The sequence below is a fragment of the Ranitomeya variabilis genome, chromosome 7 (genome assembly GCF_051348905.1).
Source record: "Ranitomeya variabilis isolate aRanVar5 chromosome 7, aRanVar5.hap1, whole genome shotgun sequence".
NCBI lineage: Eukaryota > Metazoa > Chordata > Amphibia > Anura > Dendrobatidae > Ranitomeya > Ranitomeya variabilis.
Window position 1 is genome coordinate 77,107,444 of NC_135238.1, and position 22,547 is coordinate 77,129,990.

At 44.5% G+C, this 22,547-nt stretch overlaps 1 protein-coding gene across 2 annotated transcripts in view; it reads left to right on the plus strand.

Moving 5' to 3' along the window:
- The window catches only part of GSG1L (GSG1 like), a 316,149-nt gene extending 302,881 nt beyond the window's left edge, over positions 1 to 13,268 (plus strand). Inside the window, exons 3-4 of one of the 2 annotated variants that reach the window (XM_077275288.1) lie at positions 4,525 to 4,636; positions 12,631 to 13,253. In XM_077275288.1, coding sequence (XP_077131403.1) covers positions 4,525 to 4,636; positions 12,631 to 12,931 — 413 coding nt within the window. In that variant the 3' untranslated portion in view covers positions 12,932 to 13,253. Of the gene's footprint in view, positions 1 to 4,524; positions 4,637 to 12,630 lie in introns of both variants that reach the window. The other variant, XM_077275287.1, reaches the window with a different exon arrangement.
- Positions 13,269 to 22,547: the final 9,279 nt, after the last annotated feature.

Below are 22,547 nucleotides of genomic sequence, written 5' to 3' on the forward strand. Positions count from 1 at the left end.
CTAAGCAAAACATTATTACCATCTACTTTCTTTAAGGCAACATTATACTTTAAGTGCAACTAGTGAACATTCCCTTTAAGAGGGACCCAAGTCTCTTTGAGGTAATGCAGACTCTCTCTATCTGCAAGTCCAGTTAAGGCAAGAGCTTCCATGCTGTACTCAGGAACAGTCTCTTCACAAAGCTCTCCTTCTTGTAAAACCAGTAAAGGGCATCTTTAAGAAGGTGCGAACTATTTACAATACAGTTTGTGAACCATTCACCGTCCATGATTCGGCAGTCTTTGTAACATGGTGGAACAAAAGCAAAAAGGAAAACAAAAGCAAAAATAAAAAAAAGCAATAGGGATCCCGAGTAAATAAAGGGATCCCCTTTAAGAATAACCCTGGTCGGGTATTAGCAGCAAAAAGCAGGGAAACAAACAAGTAACTATTTACAGTTGCAGGGCATTAGGATCTTACTCTGGTTCTGGCGGCCTCCACCGAGGCTTTACCTGACAGGTGGCCCTCTGCGGCCCCGGCAGGCTTGACTCCAAGTCTACTTCCGGTGCCAGGTACACTCCATGGGTTTGGGTCTTCTGCACGACCAGGTCGTGCGCCGCGATGGGCGTCTGCATGGGCCGGTGGATGATGCTGGCGGCGGCAGTGGCTGCTGCAGCTGCTTCGGCGGAAAGCTCCTCCCCCTCGGTTCTGGATACCGCCAGGATGGCTGTACAGCGCTGCACGTCCCGGGCCCACCAACTTCTGACCTTGAGATGCCGGCAGTACGTCACCACATCTCCCGGCTCCAGGAGGGACTTGGCACCGTCTCCACACAGGCAGGGCTCCACCTCATCCCGGGTGATGCGAACTCTCAGGGCCGCTCCAATTTCTTGGACGAAACCTTTCCCCTCCTGGGGCTGGTAAACGATCACAACGCCCCATTTCGGCAAGGAGCCCTCCAGCAGCTCCCGCTCCACCTCCCGCTGGAACTCCGCAATCAGATGGTTCCTATATTCTCCCCAAGGGAAGGGCCCGAGGTTGTGCCCCCCCGGTAATCTGGGGTCAGGCGGCGGGGCCACCGGGGCGCCGGTGGTCGCAGTGGTAACTGGGTCAGGTGCGGAGGTGAGGCGCCCTCCCTGGGAGTCGCAGCATTGAGTACCTATGCTTGAGGTAACTCCTCCGGCGCCACTCCACTCCCCTTAGGGAGGCATGCGCACTGGGGACCGTTCAGGCATGGGGTGCCCCATCGACAGCTCCCGTGGGTCGAAGTCCTCCAAAGAAGGCATGTCGGAGTAGTCCTCCGGTGTCGGGGATTGGTGCGGGGCCATTCTTATCCACAGGCCTTCTCTGGTCTCCAGTCCCACCTCATCTGAGTCATAGTTTTGTTTCTTCGGTCTCCGCCCGCCATAGAAGATCAGGAGGCGGGTCTCAGCTGCTGACGGACACATCCTCAGGATACAGCAATACTTAGACTGGGCGGCCATTGTCTTTCGTGCTCTTCAGCTTGTCTACGCCCACTTCCACACCCTTCTTCTTCTCCTGCGCTCCCCTTGGCGCTGTAATGGCGGCGGTTTTGGCAGGAAGTGGCAATACACAGTCTTTGCAACAAGTCACAGTTCAAGCACAACAAATCACAGTTCCAAGGCACACATGACCTGATTCTTCAAGCTTAAGTAGATCCTGTTCGTGACGCCAAGTTGGAGCGCCCCCAGACACAGGGCCGCGGGGTACTCAGTACCGGGCCTCTCTGTCTCAGTCCTGGGGTTGTCACGGTGGCTAGACCCGGTCCGTGACCCTGCTAAGGGGCGTCCAATGAAAGGTGTGATGGTGGTGCGTGGTGCAAGGCGCGATGAATAACGAGGACACAGGGTTGCAGTCTCTTTACCTCTTTACTGAAGGCTTCAGGATCTGCAATCCAGAGTACTGCTAACAGGGCTGGCTGAGACAGGCCGGTCCGAAGGCACATCCAGAATTTCCTTTGCAGTTGGAAATCAGTGCCTACCTTCTAGCGCCTGTGTGTTGTAGTACCTCCCTGCTGAGCACCACGGGATAGTCCTCACAACTGTTGTGTCTGTTTCTGATGTTCTTCTCTCACAAATCGTATCTGTTCTGATGTTCTTTCTCCGTCCCCCAGATGATATGGATAGGACGCACCCGTATGACGGGTAGGCCTGGAGTTCTTCCGGGACCCTAGCGTCGCCCCTCTCCCACAATTGCCCCCTATGTCTGCTTAGGTGATTTAGGTGAGACAGCCAACCTAAAATTAACTGTCCTGCCGCTGTTTGAAGTACTGCTTGGAGCCTAATACTTCCTCGGCGTTCCGGCCACCGGCTACGCGCCTCAGTAGGATTGTAATACTATTGTAGGAACTCTAGGATTCTGGTAGCGTGGGGCAATGAACAGACAGACGGGTTTCTTTAGTGCAAATAGTGTATTTGTAACACAGCAATAACACACAAAACAATATACTGATAACCCACAATGAAACAAGTCCCTTAACCATATATAGCAAAACAGAAGAGTTCTTAGGCCAAAGTCCTTGGCAAGGTGAGTGTGACGGGTGACGTGCAGATCCAAAACACAGTTGGTGCAGAAAGAGTCAAATCTGGGTATGTAGTAAACACAGGGAAGTCCAGAAACAAGTCCTCAGGTTAATCCCAGGTGTGGCATGAACACGGGTAAGTCCAGAAACAAGTTCTCAAGTTTATCTCAGTTGTGGCATAAACACGGGTAAGTCCAGAACAAGTTCACATTAAAGTATTATACTGTAATTTCCAGTAGCTCCCACCGGGGGGAGTAAATAGGGATTAAGTAGCAAACACAGTCTAAGTCCAGCAGCAAAGTTCCAAACACAGTTCCAAAACAGAGTTCTTACCCGGAGGAGTGAACCATGGGTTAAGTTCCAAAGCCAACAGACTGAGAGTGTAACTTACATAGGCAGAGAATGTCCAGAGCCACGGGTAGAAGTACAGCAAACAAGCAGCTGAGCTGAAGGAGAAACAGAAGCAGAATACTCCAGCAAAGAGGCTGACACCTGACCCGGGTTTTAAACAAATGAACAGGAAGTAGGGCAGACAAAAACAGCAAACTCCATCTTAACAAAGGGCAAAATCATTCACAAGGTAACTTGGAAAACCCTGAATACTGACAAGGATGTTGCCTCGATCTTACGGCATGACTCCTACTGGCTTTATCTCCTTTTTGCTGTGAGCTCGTTTCTCACTTCTCCACAATAAACCTCGCTTCGTTTCCTTTCTTAGGATGCCACCGCAACGGGTGCAGGCGCGGCTCCGTAACGTTCTGTTCTGTACACTAGGCCACTGTCAGGATCCCATACCTGACAGAGACCCCCCTGAATCTTCCCCTGCAACACCCTCTGCCACAGGATGTTGCCTGGATGCAACCCAGTCAGCTTCTCATTAACTTCCTATCCAGCCCCCAGTTTTACCAGATTGTGAGGAGTGGCCTAATACATAGAACCCTTTGCTCCCCCTGGTGGCCAGAATGTGAAGTGTAAAGTGTGACTGTGATACCTGGTCTGGTGAACTCCTTAAGTGCCATCAGACGTACCATCACTCCCCTTAGCGGTGGAGCGTCAGTACTGCAACGACCAGGACTCTGGGGCGCTGCACTTGCTCAGAAGGGGAAAAGCAGGACTTAGTCCCAGAGACGTCTGCTTGCCGCTGACCAGTACTGGCTACAATGGCTGAGTCTGGAAAGGCAGCAGTAACCATCTGCACAGTATCAGGCTGAGCCAGACACTGGGGCTGACGTCTCTGCTGAGCAGGCTCCACTGCGGCTGGAGCAGAATGGGAGACCAGAGCGGAGATGGTTCGAGATTCCCCTTGTGCAGAGGCGGGAACTCGACCTCTAACACAGGGGAACCCGTATTTTTTTTGTCATTTATTTATAGCACAATTGATGGGTCAATTGATGCAACTTTCTCTTGTGTCGGACCCTAATTTTAGCTGTTTTGGCAGCTTTTGGGCCCCCCTGAATGTGCTGTCTATGCGCTTGGTTTCCCTCCCATTGAATTCAATGCTGTTCGGTTATGTTCGGTGAACATAGCTGAACCAAACCTTGAAAGGTTCTCTCATCTCTAGTCTTCATCACATGCATAATCAAAAGCATTATGTAAACCTATGAAGAGGAGCCCTTTCAATTCATATGTTTTTCGACGATTGAATATTAATTAAAAGGGCTCTCTACTTGGAACCCTCCCTTCTCGTGAGGCTTCTTATCCAATGTTTGACTGACTAGGATCCACTGAAATGTAATGATTCTTCTCTCTTTATAACCAGAGCTAATAAGCCTCAGATTTTCGGTACTTGGTTTTGATATATATCTTTTCAATCACATTTAATAGCAAAAATGTTCCGAATATGGTTTTAAAAAATTTTTATTATTAATACTTAAAAATAAAACAGACTCATGACATTTTTCAGATTTTTTTATTCATTAGAGGAACAATTTTGCTTATTATACATAAACCTGGTTACATTATGCAGAAAATGTATAATTTTTGTCTATTTTTCTCACTTACAGGTCTTCTTGGTATGGTGGCTCACATGATGTACACTCAAGTCCTTCAGGTTACTGTGAGTTTAGGACCTGAAGACTGGAGACCCCATTCGTGGGATTATGGGTGGTCTTTTTGGTAGGTATCATTGCAAATTGATAAATATAATTTGTAAGATTTCTTTCTAGGAGCATTATTTTATTTCTTTGAAACCAGTTGAGAGTTTCCCTGGCTCTCTGGGATCCCTGGGATCATTGTCTTTCTGAAATGTCCACCCTCATTTCCTCTTCATTATTCTGGTAGATGGCAGCAGATTTTTATCAAGAATGGCTCAGTACATAGTACATTTGTCCATTCATCCTTACTTCAATTGCCTGAAGTTTAAGGGTATGTGCACACGTCCGGATTTCTTGCAGAAATTTCCTGAAGAAAACCGGAAATTTTCTGCAAGAAATCCGCATTTTTTTTTTGCGTTTTTTTCCGTTTTTTTTAGCATTCTGCAAGCGTAATTAGCTTGCAGAATGCTAAAGTTTTCCAAGCGATCTGTAGCATCGCTTGGAAAACTGACTGACAGGTTGGTCACACTTGTCAAACATAGCGTTTGACAAGTGTGACCATCTTTTTACTATAGATGCTGCTTTTGCAGCATCTATAGTAAAAGATAGAATGTTTAAAAATAATAAAAAAAATAAAAAAATGCTTATACTCACCCAGACGATCTCCTCAGCGACGTCCGTTCCTCTTCCTATAGCTGGTGTGTGCGCGCAGGACCTTCCATGACGTCGCGGTCACGTGAGCGGTCACATGACCGCTCACGACCAATCACAAGACAGTGACGTCATCACAGGTCCTTCACCGCACACCAGCTACAGAAACCGAAGCGGCAGCATGTAGCGGAGAGGCGGGAAGACATCGAGGGTGAGTATAGGACTATTTTTTATTTTAATTCTTATTTTTTGACCAATTATATGGTGCCCAGTCCGTGGAGGAGAGTCTCCTCTCCTCCACCCTGGGTACCAACCGCACATAATCTGCTTACTTCCCGCATGGTGTGCACAGCCCCGTGCGGGAAGTAAGCAGATCAATGGACTCCTAGGTGTGCGGAATCACCTGCAATTCCGCATTTTAATGAACATGTTGCTTTTTTTTCCGCGATGCGATTTTTTAGCGGAAAAAAAGGCTACATTTGCACAAAAAATGCGGAATACACTGAAAATAATGGGAGGCATATGTTAGCGTTTTTTTCGCGTTTTTATCACGTTTTTATAGCGAAAAAACGCGAAAAAAACGCGAAAAATACTGAACGTGTGCACATGGCCTAACAGTGTTGTATGCTGAAAAAGAGCCCCAACCATGATGTAACCATCTTCTAACTTCACTGCTGGTTTGATGTTTTAACATGGTGTGTATGACGACATCCAAAGAGTTACATTTTGGTCTCATCTGACCAGACTATATTCTCCCAGTATTTTGCAGGCTTGTCAAAATGATGCTGAGCAAATTTTAAATGCACTTGAACATGCTTTTTTGCTCAGCAATGGAGACTTGCATGATGAGTATGCATACAGGCCATGGAAGTTGAGTGCGTTACTTATTGTTTTCTTTGAAACAATTGTACCTGCTGATTCCAGGTCTTTTTGTAGCTCTCCACAGGTGGTCCTTCACTCTTGGACAACTCTTATTTTAATTCTTTTCACTCCTTATCTGAAATCTTGTGGTGAGCACCTGGTCGTGGCCAGTTTATGGTGAAATTATGTTCTTTCCATTTCAGGATTATGGCCCCAACAGTACTCACTGGAGCCTTCAGTGGTTTAGAATTTTTTCTGTCAATGCCATCAGTATGTTTTGAAACAATATGGTTGTACAGGTATTAAGGCATCTCACTGGTTTTACAAATCATGAGATACTTCTTGGGTGGCTCCTTGGTAAGGAGACACCTTTTTATAGGCCATTAGTTGATCCAGCTGATATTTTTCACTACATGACAGGATTGCTTTCTAATTGCTGATAGATTTCAGCTTATGTCATGATTTTGCATGGCTTTTTGCACCTCTCTTGCTTATTTTTTTCCTATGTCATTTCTTAATATTACATATAACTTAATTTATGGACATCCATGATTTGATTTTTTTGTGTAAATTGGATGTGTTGTTACCGACATTGGTGAGAATTTCATGTCAAGAGTACCTTTAGAAATTTATTTACTTAGAAAATCTGTGACATGTTCAATACTTGTTTCATCTGCTGTATCTAAAGAAACTGGTTGCAGATAAAGAAAATTGCCTGTGATTACCTCAAAAGACCATACGCTACTTCTGAACAAATTGAGAAACTTTTAACAAACCTTTTCCTTGCCAAAAAGTTAAATCCTCTACGGTTCCCGATTCAGAAAGTTAAAGTTGTTCTACAATTTGGGAAACTCTTAAAAAAATTATCAAACAAGATATCTTTCTCTTTATATCATAGAGAAAATAGTTTATAAACTTTGTATTTACACAAAGTTAACTACGGGACTTTGATTTCAAGACGTGGAATATGAGGATATGTGTACACAGAGCGTTTTGAGGAGTCTTTTTTGCAGTGGGTCTGGTCCGAAAGCTTGAAATATTCTTCCTATTAATTTCTATTGTAAAATTACTTGACATATGTTCAGCCTTCTGAGCAGTTTTCTTCTGCTACAAGTTTTGAATAACGCTTGGTGGGAGACAGTGCATGCTATTTCTTTGAAGAAGCAATTTTAATAATTTTTCCCATATGTCTACTTTACCTTGGTATAATTTTTAAACTGTCTTTTTATTTTGTTAAAGTGCTAGGTTAAAAGGTTTAAAATGTTAGCAGCTTTTTTTTGTCTTTTTCAAGAAAATTTGCCATGTTTACTTCATGTTAGTGGTAAATTGTGGTCGATATCTTTTGTGCTTTTTTATGAAAATATCAAAAAACGTTACAAAAAAAATTTAACTTTTTTGTTAGGTAGTAAGAAAGGTTAAGAGTTGATCAGCAATTTCTCATTTTTCCAACCAAATTTACAAAACCAAATTTTTTAGGGACCACATCACATTTGGAGTGACTTTGTGGGGCCTGTGTGACAAAAAATACCCTCATACGTTATAGGGACTACTGGGGCCCTCATACATTGTATGAACTACTGGGGTCCTCATAACATTACAAGGACTACTGGGGTCCTCATACATTATATGGATTACTGTGAGGGCCCTTAAAAAGTGTCAGGCTCAATATACAGTTTGGGGGATAATGTGGAGCCCATTATACAGTATGGGAGCTAAGGTGGGGGTCATTTTACAGTTTGGGGGCTAATGCAGGGGCAATTATACAGTGCGAGAACTAATGTGGGGGCAATTATACAGTTTAGGGACTAGTGTGGGGACTACTGTGGAAACAATTATACTGTGTGGAGACCATTACACAGTGTGAGGGCTTCTGTGCAGGTTATTATACTGTGTTTTGGGAGAGCATTGGGGACATCATACTGTGTGCAGCGAAGCTATGGGAGCACCATATTGTGTATAAGGGAGCTGTGGGGGCATCATATTCTGTATTAAAAAGCTGTGGGCCCAACCATACTGTGCAAAGAGGGGCTGTTCATTGGGGGACTCAGTGGACATTATTAAATGTTAAGTGATATAGGAAAGATATATATATATTGGTACCGTGTTAGCCAGTATATGTGATTCTTCAGAATTTGCTTTAGTCTGTGCCTGATGATGAGACCTGAGTAGTCTCGAAAGCTTGCAATTTGTCACCTTCTTTTCAGTTAGCCATTAAAAGGTATCAACCACTGAGGACTCTCAATTCTAAATATTTTTAAATGCTAAATGGGCGGTTACAGTGGCTTGCAAAAGTATTAACCTCCCTTGGCTTTTTTTTACCTATTTTGTTACATTACAACCTGTGTTTAAATATTTTTATAATCTGATTTGTGTGTGATACATCAGCACTAAAAGTTGGTGAAGTGAGAAAAATATAGGCATAAATTAAATTTATGGGATCAAATAACTAATAATTGGCATGTGCATATGTATTCCCTCTGTTTTGCGATGAAGCCTCTAAAAACTTCTGGTTCAAGCAATAACCTTCATAAGTCAGATTCTTAGTGAAAGGAACAACACCATGAAGACCAAGGAGATCTCCAAACAAGTCAGGGACAATGTTGTTGAGAAGTCCAAGTCAGGGAAGAGTTATAAAAAAGTTCCAAATTCTGATGATCCCTGATGCACCATCAAATTCATAATTATCAAATGGAAAGAAGATGGTACCACAGCAAACCTGCCAAGAGAGGAACACTCACCAAAACGGTCAGCCCAGGCAAAGAAGGCATTAATCAAAGAGGCAGCAGAGAAACCAAAGGTTACCCTGAAGGAGCTACAGAGTTCCCAAGGAGAGACTGTAGTATCTGTCCATATGACCACAAAAAGCCGTAAATGTCAGAGGAGAGAGAAATGATGTCCTCAAGCCCCCACCCCACTAGTACCCCCATCCCCTAGTCCCTCCTGCTCTGTCCCCCAGTCCGCCACCTCCTCTTGCTGAAAAAAAAATGTCAGGTGCATGCGTAGTGCGCCCGCTGAGATCTGCCAGTCAGCACCTGGCAACAGCAGGGATTTTTCTTATTGGTTCCTTTTGATCACTGTGATAGACCCTATAACAATGTTCAAAAGCCAATTCTTAGCATGTCTCCCCCCTGTGCCATCCCGTTAGTCAGTTTATTTTTTTTTTATCTTATAATTATTTCTTACATTTTTTGTCTCTAGGGTTGAGGTTCGGTTTTGGCTTATATGGTTAGGTTGGGATTATAGGGTTAGGGTTGCGCTTAGGGTTAGGGTTGGGTTCATGGTTACAGGTGGGGTTGGGCTTAGGGTTATGTTGGCCTTAGAGTTGAGATCAGGGTTAAGGTCTTTTCAAGAGTAAAAAAAAAAAATGATGATGATGATATGACAACTAGTGTTGAGCGCAAGTGCTCACTACTTGAGTTTGCATCGGGCTGCTTGCATATGCACCAAGTATCATGGGTGCTCTAGTGATATGCTCGACTTTCTGGTAGTATTTACCTAAGTTATGAGCTCAGCGCCAGTGTGGTCATGCTTGCATGTGGTTAGGGTTCGGCTGAAATAAGCCCCTAGAATACCGGCACCTCCGGTGAGTAGTTTTGTGTGTACTATGCTGACTGCATGACTACTGTCGGCTCTATTAGGTAGCTGTCCCCCTGTGAGGTTAACAGGGCACAGCGTTCTCTTTCTCAAGCGAATCTGTGAAGTAACAGAGTTTGCTTATACTGCCATATAGTACTGTCTTTTACTAGCAGCAGGTTGTCTCCTGCACGGTGGACCCCGGGTTGCGAACGCACCTACTACTCTATATATATATATATATATATATATATATATATATATATATATATACATATATAAACTCGGTGCGTTCCGCCAACCCTAACAGAGGATTCATGAACTTATTTGTTGTTGGTCTATCATGATGTATTAGTAGCTTGTTTAGGGACCATTAGAAGGAGATGGACATATTGCCCTGTTCCATCTTGAAGACACCAATGTTATTGTTATAATGCAAAGTGTAATGTCATGCATTATTGTGATAAGATGTGTAATGTGAATTGCAACTGGCATATATTGTAATGTATTGCACTACACTGTGAGGTAGCTGTGTTCTGCTCAGAAACAGACAGTGAGTAGGGGCAGTTAGAGTTTGGGTTTAGGCCATAGTGGGAGAGGCTAGTGTAAGGCACAGTGACTGTTTACTGGTAGAATGGCAGACAGGGTTTCACTTGCAGCTAGAGCAGGCATTTGGTCTGAGTGTTCAGCAAAGCCGTATGCAGTTGGAGTTCTGTAGCAAGAGAGTAAGGAGACGAGACAGAGATAGTGTGATCCTGAGGAACAAACCGAGATAGAGAGAGAGTTACAGGGAAGGAGAGAGAAGGACAATGCTGGTTTAGGGGACTGATCAGAGAGAAGAGTATCCAAGTGAAAAGGGTCCAGAGAAGATATGCCTAGCAGCATGGCCCTGAGTAGCTTACAGCTCTTAAAGGTAATGGGCGAAGTGAGGGTACTGTCACACAGTGCAACTTTCCAACGATCACGACCAGCGATACGACCTGGCCGTGATCGTTGGAAAGTCGTTGTGTGGTCGCTGGGGAGCTGTCACACAGACCGTTCTCCAGCGACCAACGATGCCGAGGTCCCGGGTAACCAGGGTAAACATCGGGTTACTAAGCGCAGGGCCGTGCTTAGTAACCCGATGTTTACCGTGGTTACCAGCGTAAAAGTAAAAAAAACAAACCGTACATACTCACATTCCGGTGTCCTTCAGGTCCCTTGCTGTCTGCTTCCCGCACTGACTGAGTGCCGCCGTAAAGTGAAAGCAGATCACAGCGGTGATGTCACAGCTGTGCTCTGCTCCGGCCGGCAGTCAGTCAGAGCGGGAAGCAGACGGCAAGGGACCTGAAGGACACCGGAATGTGAGTATGTACGGTTTGTTTTTTTTACTTTTACGCTGGTAACCACGGTAAACATCGGGTTACTAAGCACGGCCCTGCGCTTAGTAACCCGATGTTTACCCTGGTTACAAGCGAACGCATCGCTGGATCGCTGTCACACACACACCGATCCAGCGATGACAGCGGGAGATCCAGCGACGAAATAAAGTTTCAAACGATCTGCTACGACGTACGATTCTCAGCAGGGTCCCTGATCGCTGCTGCGTGTCAGACACAGCGATATCGTATGGATATCGCTGGAACGTCACGGATCGTACCGTCGTAGCGACCAAAGTGCCACTGTGTGACAGTACCCTGAGAGTCATGGTCAGGAGTTCCCTAAGAATCAGAGAGCGTGAAGCTGAGTCCGGTCATATTGGCAAACTCTGTCATCTATGAGGAGAATCAGACGCGGAACCACGGGAAGCAAAAATGCCTTTTATGATCTGTACTGTAGTGCTAAGCTGGGTGGAGCTGAAGGAAATTAAACCAGTGGAGGCAGGATTGTGTGAGGCTGAGGAAGTAGTGAGACTGCATTTTGGGATCCTCTGCATTAATTAAGAAATGTGCAAGAAGTTGTGTACCCATTATACTGTGTACATACTGTTAAGAACTAGTGATCTCCTTTCAAGAACTGGTTTACCTCATAGTTCTGGCAAACTAGTGCCATCGGTTACTTGTCGCCTGCACGGGTGTAGCACCCGCACAGCATAAGTCCACACACCCAGCCAAGACCCCTACCTTCATGTAAAGTGCCGGTGCTTAAGAAACAAGTACCTCACCCACGTCTACTGCCCCTTGCAACGTTACACTACTTTAGGAACAACTGTCACCGAGTGTGGGTGCCAAAATTGTTGCCCATTAGGACGTTAACCTCCACGGTAATGTAGGGGATAGATTTCTATGGACCTGTTAGGGTTTTTGTCAGGCTACCTATACTCTTTAACTAGTAGCTACTCACTGCCTGCACTTGACTACCATGTTGAATGGACTGCTGTGGGCCATAATGTAGCTCCATGCGCCTCTAGTCTTCCAAAAAAAAAAAAATCATAGCATGCCCTATCACCTATTGTATTAGTAGGGGGGAAAAGCAATGGATGAACGTACTTCAGTACAAGATGTGGACCTGTAGAAATTGTTCTCGACGATCTTCATGAGGCGCCTCCTCATCAGATGGAGTCAGACGCTCCTGATTTATGGAGAAGTGCCCGCCTCTTTATGAATCAGGAGCATCTGACTAGTGGCATGTGCCAATCCAGAAATCTTACTCCTGTCAGGGACTGGAGTGAGATTTCTAGAGTACAGAACACCACAGCTCATCATGAATTTGATAAGCTGTGGTGTCACGCACCTGCCGCTCACATTTTTGCAGAGCTGCGAAAAACTGTTATGAAACTAAAAGGTACCAACATTTTTGTGCAACTCAAAGTTGTCACTTTTTTGTTATAAAAGCTTTTATGAATCGGGACCTAAGTGTGCTGCAGTGACAATGTGATGTTCTTTGACTCTTTGTCCTCAAATGACCAGGGATGGAACTTGCTATTAATAATGTTGTACATAATTGTCTGTATGATGAATATTGCACACAGATTCCGCTTTCTACACTCACTGTGCTCTTTGTGTTTTCCAGCCTTGCTTGGTGTTCCTTTACATGTTGCATGGCAGCCTCTGTCACAACCCTAAATTCCTATACAAAAACCGTCATCGAGTTTGGACACAAGCATAAGATTTTTGAGCAAGCTCTACAAGAAGAACAGTCGTTCACAGATCACAATGCCCTTAAATACATGAAGGAGCGACCTGTCCAATCTATTTCTAGCTCCCTGGAAATAACGGATGATACAAACAGAAATATCAGGAAGTCTGTGCTGTCTTCAGCTGCAGTTGACCTTGGAGAAATACGGGAATCATTGGGAGAAGAACAATGTTAATATGTGTCTATCTACAACTTATAGTAATGCATTTATTTCTCTAAGTGTTTATTGGTTAACAACAAAAATGTACAATCCTATACTGGACAATTTTTTAAGTTTATTTTTTTGGGAGACCAATTTAGCTAAAAAACCTGCATACATAAAGAAGATATCATTACTCGATTATAGTCTAAATCTCCACTGCTGTTCTATGAAGTATTCAAGATAATGTATGAAGGGGCATAAATAACATCCCCAAGTGCCAGTGCTGTTTTGTGACATCACATATTGTTTTGCACAAATGCTCTCTAATAAATTTGGCTTTGCTACAGTCTATATCATAAATTTTCTATTGAAAAAATATCTGGTATTAGAATTTTCTTAGATCTAATCTCCTTTGATAATTCTTATCGCAGTGTTTGAAGACTTATTGTGGGGGGGTCTTCTAGTCTGTGCGAATGACAGCTGTGTGCTAAAAAGACCCATATACACATTAAAATAAAGTCATCGGACTCCCTCTAATTACGTAGATCACCTCTGTATGGGGCCTTCCAGTTTGTTTCCTAACATTATCTGTTGAAGGGATAATTGGGAATAATCAGACATATTGAATTACAACACCTGGTCCTTTTGTTATTACAGAGGATAAGCCGCAGTCAGTGTGTGCCAGGCATGTCAACTTAGTCCACTATTCCCATTAGACACAAATGCATGCTCAGTCAAGGTGAGTGTGCATGTGTATAGGGGAGCCTGGAGCATTAACAATTCTTTGACCAGCATCTAAAGTGTATGGATAACTTAAGCCTGTTCACTATAACAAAATAGTAATTGTCCATCCAAGAATTCTGATGTGAGTTATTATGCAATGAGTTGGGTGCATAATGCAATTCACCCAGGGTTTTTTTTTTTCAAACTGCACAAATTTTGTAAATAAAATTGCAACAGCAAAACAAATAATACAAAAATTTGCACAAAAGTCACTAAGCTTGCAGGCTTTGATCTGAGAAATAAAAAGGTCTTTTTTGAGCATGCTGCAATTTTTAAAAATATGACACTAGTGGTCAAAATTTCATGAAATATGCCATTAAGGGAAAAAACTATTCACATACAATAAGAACTCCAACTTATGAAATGTTTACTTTTTATATACCTTTAGGAAAGACTACCACTAAATATACTGAACTTATAAACAGTTTCTCAAGCAGACCCCATACTATGTCCAACATAGTAAATTTGACCAGATGCAGAACACCGTTTCCTCAAAGCTTGTGCATTCTGGAGATGATAATTTAAAAAAAGGAGGGTTGTCAAACTCATTTTCACCGAGAGCTACATCAGCGTTATAATTGCCTTCAAAGGGCCGCTTGTAATTGTAAGGGCTCGTGCAGACTCCGTGAAACGTGGTCTGAGCACAAACTGCAATGCACGGACTGGCTGCTGGTCTACCGACCACAGCGTGATAGCTTCATAAATTCCTCTGAGGTTGTCATGCTTGGAAGATCTGAAGCCAGGTCATGCATTGTGGCCCAGGGCAGTAGGGCTAAAAGGAATGTCCCTGGGTATTAGAGCTCAGTGAGCTGCTCCTGGGTAGTTGGGCTAAGAGAGTTGTACCTGGATAGTAGAGCTAAGAGAGCCGTCCTTGGGTAGTAGGGCTAAGAGACTTGTACCTGGGTATTAGGGCTAAGAGAGTTGTACCAGGGTAGTAAGGATAAGAGCTGTTCCTAGGTAGTAAGTCTAAGTGAGCTGTCCCTGGGTAGTAGGGCTAGGAGACTTGTAAATGGATAGAAGGGCTAAGAGAGTTGTACCTGTGTAGTAGTGCTAAGAAAGCTTTCCTGGGGCAGTAGGGCTAAGAGAGCTGTGCCAGACCTTAGAGTCCAAGTTGGACAGCTCCCAATGCTAAGTACTTTCCAAGTCAGCTCTGATTCAAAGATGGAGCCACACAAAAGTGCTGGCTGACTGTGTTCACTTTTTTGCTGGCTGACTGCATTCACTTTTTCTGATGGTCGATTATTCAATTTTTGTTCTTGCTGACTGCATTCACTGAGCTAACTTTTGTGCTGGTTGACTGTTCATTTTTTGTGCTGGCTGACTACGTTCACTGCATTCACTTTTTGTGCTGGTTGACTGTGTTCATTGCATTCACTTTTTGTGCTGGCTGACTGTGTTCCCTGAATTCACCTTTTGTGCTGGCTGACTGCATTCACTGAGCTAACTTTTTGTGCTGGTTCACTGCGTTCACTTTTTGTATTGGCTGACTGCGTTCACTGCATTCACCTTTTGTGCTGGCTGACTGCGTTCAATACATTCAACTTTTGTGCTGGTTTAATGTGTTCCCTGCATTCACTTTTGATCTGGATGATTGCATTCAATTTTTGTGCTGGCTGACTGTGTTCACTCAGTCTCAAAGATGGCACGTGCCCCTTGTATTGCCTCAACCCCCTCTGCTAAGCGCTAGTTGCATCCACTCAGATTCCAAGATATCACCAGCTTCCTGTGCAGGCTCCGCCTCCTCTGCTAAGAACCCCTTGTGTCGACATAGAATGCAGCCATTACATAGTAGAGGGGGTGGTGCCAACACAGGGTATGGATGACATCTTAGATTTTGAGCTATGGCACACACTTCCACACAGCTCTGACCAGATCTCCATACTTGAAAAGTGGTGAGCTGAGTCACTTCTGTGTCACTGAGGTTTAGCAGGAGATGGGAAGGACACATTTTTTTGCAGCTTAGACAGGTTATCCAGGACTATTTTTTCACTATGGGGCTAAAAACTAACAGGTAGTTGCTAACTGAATTGTATAGCCCCAACCTAAAGAAGGAAATACCAAAAATGACCACAAAGAATAGCAAATTTAACAAAGTATACCAATAGGAAATGTAGTACACAATACTCTAGTAAAAAATGTAATGATATAATTGATCTAATTATTAAATTAACTATGTTTTTATTAATGCAGAGAAAAGATTAAAAACAACATACAACAAAGACATATTAAGAATGGAAGTAGGCAACAGGAGGAAAAAGTCGACAAAAACCACACATTATGAATATCAGATGTAATATAATGATGAAAGAACAATGAAAAAAATGAATGTATCACCCGCATCTCTGCCTGCAGTCCCTCTCTCCTTGCAGAGACACCAGTGTACTCACCGCCGAGGCTACCATCTTGTTCCTTCCGGGTCTGCTGCTGCCCCGAGTGCATGCACTCCTAGCAGGTCTCCAGGCACTGAGCTTAGGGTGCACGCATACGTTCTCTTTCTTAAAGGTGCCGCGTTCCTCTAAAGTGTCCCCAGCCAATAGCTGGAGGTCACTTAATATTTAAAGCGCCTCCTCCAACATTGAGGTGCCTGTGCAATGCTGTGAGTTTGTTCCTAACATGTTTATCAGTTCTCAGGTCCCAGTACTTGCATCTTAGCCTGCTGTACCCACCAGTGCTTTCTTCAACGGCAGCTGAGCCTGCTGCACCCGACAGTGCTTTCTTCAACGGCAGTCAAGCCAGTGGCACCCACCAGTGCTCACCTCAATGGCAGTTTAGCCAGCTGCACCTGCCAGTGCACACCTCAACAGCAGCTGAGCCAGATGCACCTCAACGGCAACGGAGCCTGCTGCACCCGCCAGTGCTCATCTTTCCATCAGACTGTCCTGTCTGCACCTGCGGTTCCTGTCATCTTCCCTGCCTTACTGCATCTGTTGGACATTCCCCTGGGCCATGCCAGCTACCTGTTCCTAGGAGTCAGCTGTGATCTACCCAAGGTCAGTCGTGGAGGAGCACCTGGATCACCTCCCTTGTCTCACCATGGACCTCTGTGCCGTTAGCTGCTGCATGTCCATGGTCAGATTGGGTGAGGCCCCTAGTCACGCCCCTCCAGGTTTTCCTTGGGCTTTGGCACAGTGGTTCCATCACCCAGCCCGTTACAATGAGTATATTAAAAAGGCCACATCGAGTAAAAAAGTGCAAATATAATAAATAAATATATAATCTAGATTTGTCTAAATATATATCTTATATAAATAATTTAAATTATTGAATTAATTGTGAAAGACATACAGTGGGGCAAAAAAGTATTTAGTCAGTCAGCAATAGTGCAAGTTCCACCACTTAAAAAGATGAGAGGCGTCTGTAATTTACATCATAGTTAGACCTCAACTATGGGAGACAAACTGAGAAAAAAAAATCCAGAAAATCACATTGTCTGTTTTTTTTATCATTTTATTTGCATATTATGGTGGAAAATAAGTATTTGGTCAGAAACAAACAATCAAGATTTCTGGCTCTCACAGACCTGTAACTTCTTCTTTAAGAGTCTCCTCTTTCCTCCACTCATTACCTGTAGTAATGGCACCTGTTTAAACTTGTTATCAGTATAAAAAGACACCTGTGCACACCCTCAAACAGTCTGACTCCAAACTCCACTATGGTGAAGACCAAAGAGCTGTCAAAGGACACCAGAAACAAAATTGTAGCCCTGCACCAGGCTGGGAAGACTGAATCTGCAATAGCCAACCAGCTTGGAGTAAAGAAATCAACAGTGGGAGCAATAATTAGAAAATGGAAGACATTCAAGACCACTGATAATCTCCCTCGATCTGGGGCTTCACGCAAAATCCCACCCCGTGGGGTCAGAATGATCACAAGAACGGTGAGCAAAAATCCCAGAACCCCGCGGGGGGACCTAGTGAATGAACTGCAGAGAGCTGGGACCAATGTAACAAGGCCTACCATAAGTAACACACTACGCCACCATGGACTCAGATCCTGCAGTGCCAGACGTGTCCCACTGCTTAAGCCAGTACATGTCCGGGCCCGTCTGAAGTTTGCTAGAGAGCATTTGGATGATCCAGAGGAGTTTTGGGAGAATGTCCTATGGTCTGATGAAACCAAACTGGAACTGTTTGGTAGAAACACAACTTGTCGTGTTTGGAGGAAAAAGAATACTGAGTTGCATCCATCAAACACCATACCTACTGTAAAGCATGGTGGTGGAAACATCATGCTTTGGGGCTGTTTCTCTGCAAAGGGGCCAGGACGACTGATCCGGGTACATGAAAGAATGAATGGGGCCATGTATCATGAGATTTTGAGTGCAAACCTCCTTCCATCAGCAAGGGCATTGAAGATGAAACGTGGCTGGGTCTTTCAACATGACAATGATCCAAAGCACACCACCAGGGCAACGAAGGAGTGGCTTCGTAAGAAGCATTTCAAGGTCCTGGAGTGGCCTAGCCAGTCTCCAGATCTCAACCCTATAGAAAACCTTTGGAGGGAGTTGAAAGTACTTGTTGCCAAGCGAAAAGCCAAAAACATCACTGCTCTAGAGGAGATCTGCATGGAGGAATGGGCCAACATACCAACAACAGTGTGTGGCAACCTTGTGAAGACTTACAGAAAACGTTTGACCTCTGTCATTGCCAACAAAGGATATATTACAAAGTATTGAGATGAAATTTTGTTTCTGACCAAATACTTATTTTCCACCATAATATGCAAATAAAATGATTAAAAAAAACAGACAATGTGATTTTCTGGATTTTTTTTTCTCAGTTTGTCTCCCATAGTTGAGGTCTAACTATGATGTAAATTACAGACGCCTCTCATCTTTTTAAGTGGTGGAACTTGCACTATTGCTGACTGACTAAATACTTTTTTGCCCCACTGTATGTATAGATATATACAAATATATAACAATGAGCAAGAATAAAGTGCAAGTGCAAAACCACTGCAAGTTAAATAATTTACTAATGGATCTAGCCGAATATATCTTACTAGATGGTGGCCAGATTCTAACGCATCAGGTATTCTAGAATATGTATGTAGTTTATTTATGAAGTTTGCAGAATAATGCAATTTATACACAGGATTCAGCCGGCCGAGCGCAACCAATTAGCGAAGCGTGGTTCAAATTCCGTGCCAATTCGCGGCTGGACTGCGCCTGTCGTTGATTGTTCGCGGCTGGCCGGGCGTGACCAATCAATGAAGCCAGGGCCGGCTCCAGGTTTTTGAGGGCCCCAGGCGAAAAAGTCTCAGTGGGCCCCCCTCTTTAACACATACCACGATTCATGATGCACAGATACAGCAGAGAAATATACCACAGCCAAGTAGCATATAACACAGCCCACGTAGTATATAGCACAGCCACGTAGCATATAACACAGCCATGTAGCATATAGCACAGCCACATAGTATATAGCACAGCCACGTAGTATATAGCACAGCCCACGTAGTATATAGCACAGCCCACGTAGTATATAGCACAGCCCACGCAGTCTATAACACAGCCCACGCAGTGAATAACACAGCCTACGTAGTATATAGCACAGCCCACGCAGTGTATAACACAGCCCACGTAGTATATAGCACAGCCCACGTAGTATATAACGCAGACCACGCAGTGTATAAAAGCCCACGTAGTATATAGCACAGCCCATGCAGTGTATAACACAGCCCACGCAGTATATAGCACAGCCCACATAGTATATAACACAGCCCACGTAGTATATAACACAGCCCACGTAGTATATAACAGTCACATAGTATATAGCACAGCCACGTAGTATATTGCCGAGCCAGGTATATTGCACAGCTACGTAGTATATAGCACAGCCCACGTAGTATATAACACAGCCACGTAGTATATAGCATAGCTCACATAGTATATAGCACAGCTCACGCAGTATATAACACAGCCACGTAGTATATTGCCCAGCCACGAAATATATTGCACAGCTACGTAGTATATAGCACAGCTCACGTAGTATATAGCACAGCTCACGTAGCATATAGCACAGCTCACGTAGTATATTGCCCAGCCACGTAATATATTGCACAGCCCACATAGTATATAGCACAGAGATGCAGTATATATCACAGCTCACGCAGTATATAACACAGCCTATGTAGTATATAGCACAGCGATGTAGTATATAACACAGCCCACGTAGTATATAGCAATGTGGCCACCATATCCCTGTTAAAAAAAAAAGAATTAAAATAAAAAATAGTTATATACTCACCTTCCGGCGGCCCCCGGATCCAGGCGAGGCGTTTAGCTATGCTCCTCACGACGCTCCGGTCCCAAGAATGCATTGTGGTCTCGCGAGTAGTGTTGAGCGATACCGTCCGATACTTGAAAGTATCGGTATCGGAAAGTATCGGCCGATACCGTCACAGTATCGGAATCCAATCCGATACCGATACCCGATACCAATACAAGTCAATGGGACTCATGTATCGGACGGTATCCCTGATGGTTCCCAGGGTCTGAAGGAGAGAAAACTCTCCTTCAGGCCCTGGGAACCATATAAATGTGTAAAAGAAAGAATTAAAATAAAAAATATCGCTATACTCACCTGTCCGACGCAGCCGGGACTTCAGCGAGGGAACCGGCAGCGTTGTTTGTTTAAAAATCGCGCTATTACTTGGTTACGTGAATTCCCGGCTTGTGATTGGTCAGGTCGGCCATGTTGCCGGGACGCGGACCAATCACAGCAAGCCGTGACGAAATTACGTCACGGCTTGCTGTGATTGGTCCGCGTCCCGGCAATATGGCCGCCCTGACCAATCACAAGCCGGGACGTCACGGGAGGCTGGACACGCGCTCATTTTGAAATGGGCGCGTGTCCAGCCTCCCGTGACGTCACGGCTTGTGATTGGTTGCGCCGCGATCAACCAATCACAAGCCGGGAGGCTGGACGCGCTCATTTTGAAATGGGCGCGTGTCCAGCCTCCCGGCTTGTGATTGGTTGACCGCGACGCAACCAATCACAAGCCGTGACGTCACGGGAGGCTGGACACGCGCCCTTTTTAAAATGAGCGCGTTTCCAGCCTCCCGTGACGTCACGGCTTGTGATTGGTTAATGGCGGCCATGTTGCCGGGACGCGGACCAATCACAGCAAGCCGTGACGTATTTTCGTCACGGCTTGCTGTGATTGGTCCGCGGCCCGGCAACATGGCCGCCCTGACCAATCACAAGCCGGGACTTCGCGTAACCATGTAAAAGCGGGAATTTTAAACAAACAACGCTGCCGGTTCCTGCGCTGAGGTCCCGGCTGCGTCGGACAGGTGAGTATAGCGATATTTTTTATTTTAATTCTCTATTTTACACATTTTAACATTAATGTTGTTCCGATACCCGATACCCGATACCACAAGAGTATCGGAATCCCGGTATCGGAATTCCGATACAGCAAGTATCGGCCGATACCCGATACTTGCAGCATCGGAATGCTCAACACTACTCGCGAGATGATGACGTAGCGGTCTCGCGAGACTGCTACGTCATCATCTCGCGAGACCGCAATGCATGGCCCAGAGCATCGCGAGGAGCGGGAAAGGCGCGGGAAGATAAGTATATAATGATTTTTTATTTTTTTAATTATTTTTAACATTAGATCTTTTTACTATTGATGCAGCATAGGCAGCATCAATAGTAAAAAGTTGGTCACACAGAGTTAATAGCAGCGTTAACGGAATGCGTTACACCGCGGCATAACGCGATCAGCGATGCGGGTTTTCCGTGACAGACAAACAGACAGACAGACAGGCAAACAGACGGAAGTGCCCCTTAGACGATTATATATAGATAAGACCAATACCTACAAAAGTGACTTAGATCATCAGATCCAAACTTTGGGATGTTGAATGGTGGCTTCCTGCTCCCCTGCACAGTTGGAGCAGGACTGGAATGCAGTGCATGGACTGGCCGGTGGCTCTCTCGACCCAAGCGTGACCGCTTCATGTGCTTCTCGGGTCGGGAGAGAAGCCAGCCAGTCCTTGCTCAGGATTCCAATCTCACTCCAATTTATACAGCCACCTGACTGCTCTCTAAAAGAAATCAATTTAAAAATTGTAATTGTTTAATAGTGTTCAGCTGCCCTAATATGTGTTTATCTGCACTTAGCAGGCTAAGTTGCTGTGCCGGCTAATCATGCCTTATATTGAGAGATGATTAGGTCTAATACAAACCACATGTGACATGATGGGGAGCCAAGAAGGAGGGAAGATGCAAGAAGATAAATATTGGCTGCACGTGCTGGCTCCACAGTCCTTATAGTGTCTTGTACTACTTTTCTCAACCACGTTTTCGCAACTCAAATTAGAAATATAAAGTACTAAAGACTCAAAAATTTTATGCAATAAATATCATTATTGGCACAATTTGACTGTCCTAGATATCTAATTTACCATTTTTCTTGCCTTCAGTAAATGCCGCAGGTGTCCTGAAACAAAGCTACTCACTTAGGATGAGGTATAACATGAACTGTTTCTATTTAAAATTCTGGCTGGTTTATTGCAGTCCTCATAAACCACATCACAGGAAAACTTAAATACAACCCTTGTCCAACCCAAAGTGAAACATAATGTAAAAAGTCCATACAATGGTGCGGGTTTGCCCGCTTGTGATAGAGTACAGATTCTTAGACTATTAGCAAAGGGACACAATCATGGAGGTCTGCACACCTCCACACACAGACCAAGTGTGTGACAAACAGGTCCCATTTCACACTGCAAACCACACCCAGGGGTGGAGATATGGTGAGCAGCTGTCTCACCCAATTCTTCAGCTGCTCACATTAAACCTGGCCTTGTCATGGTCGATTAACTCCTCTTAGTACTATGTGTATTAGAGCT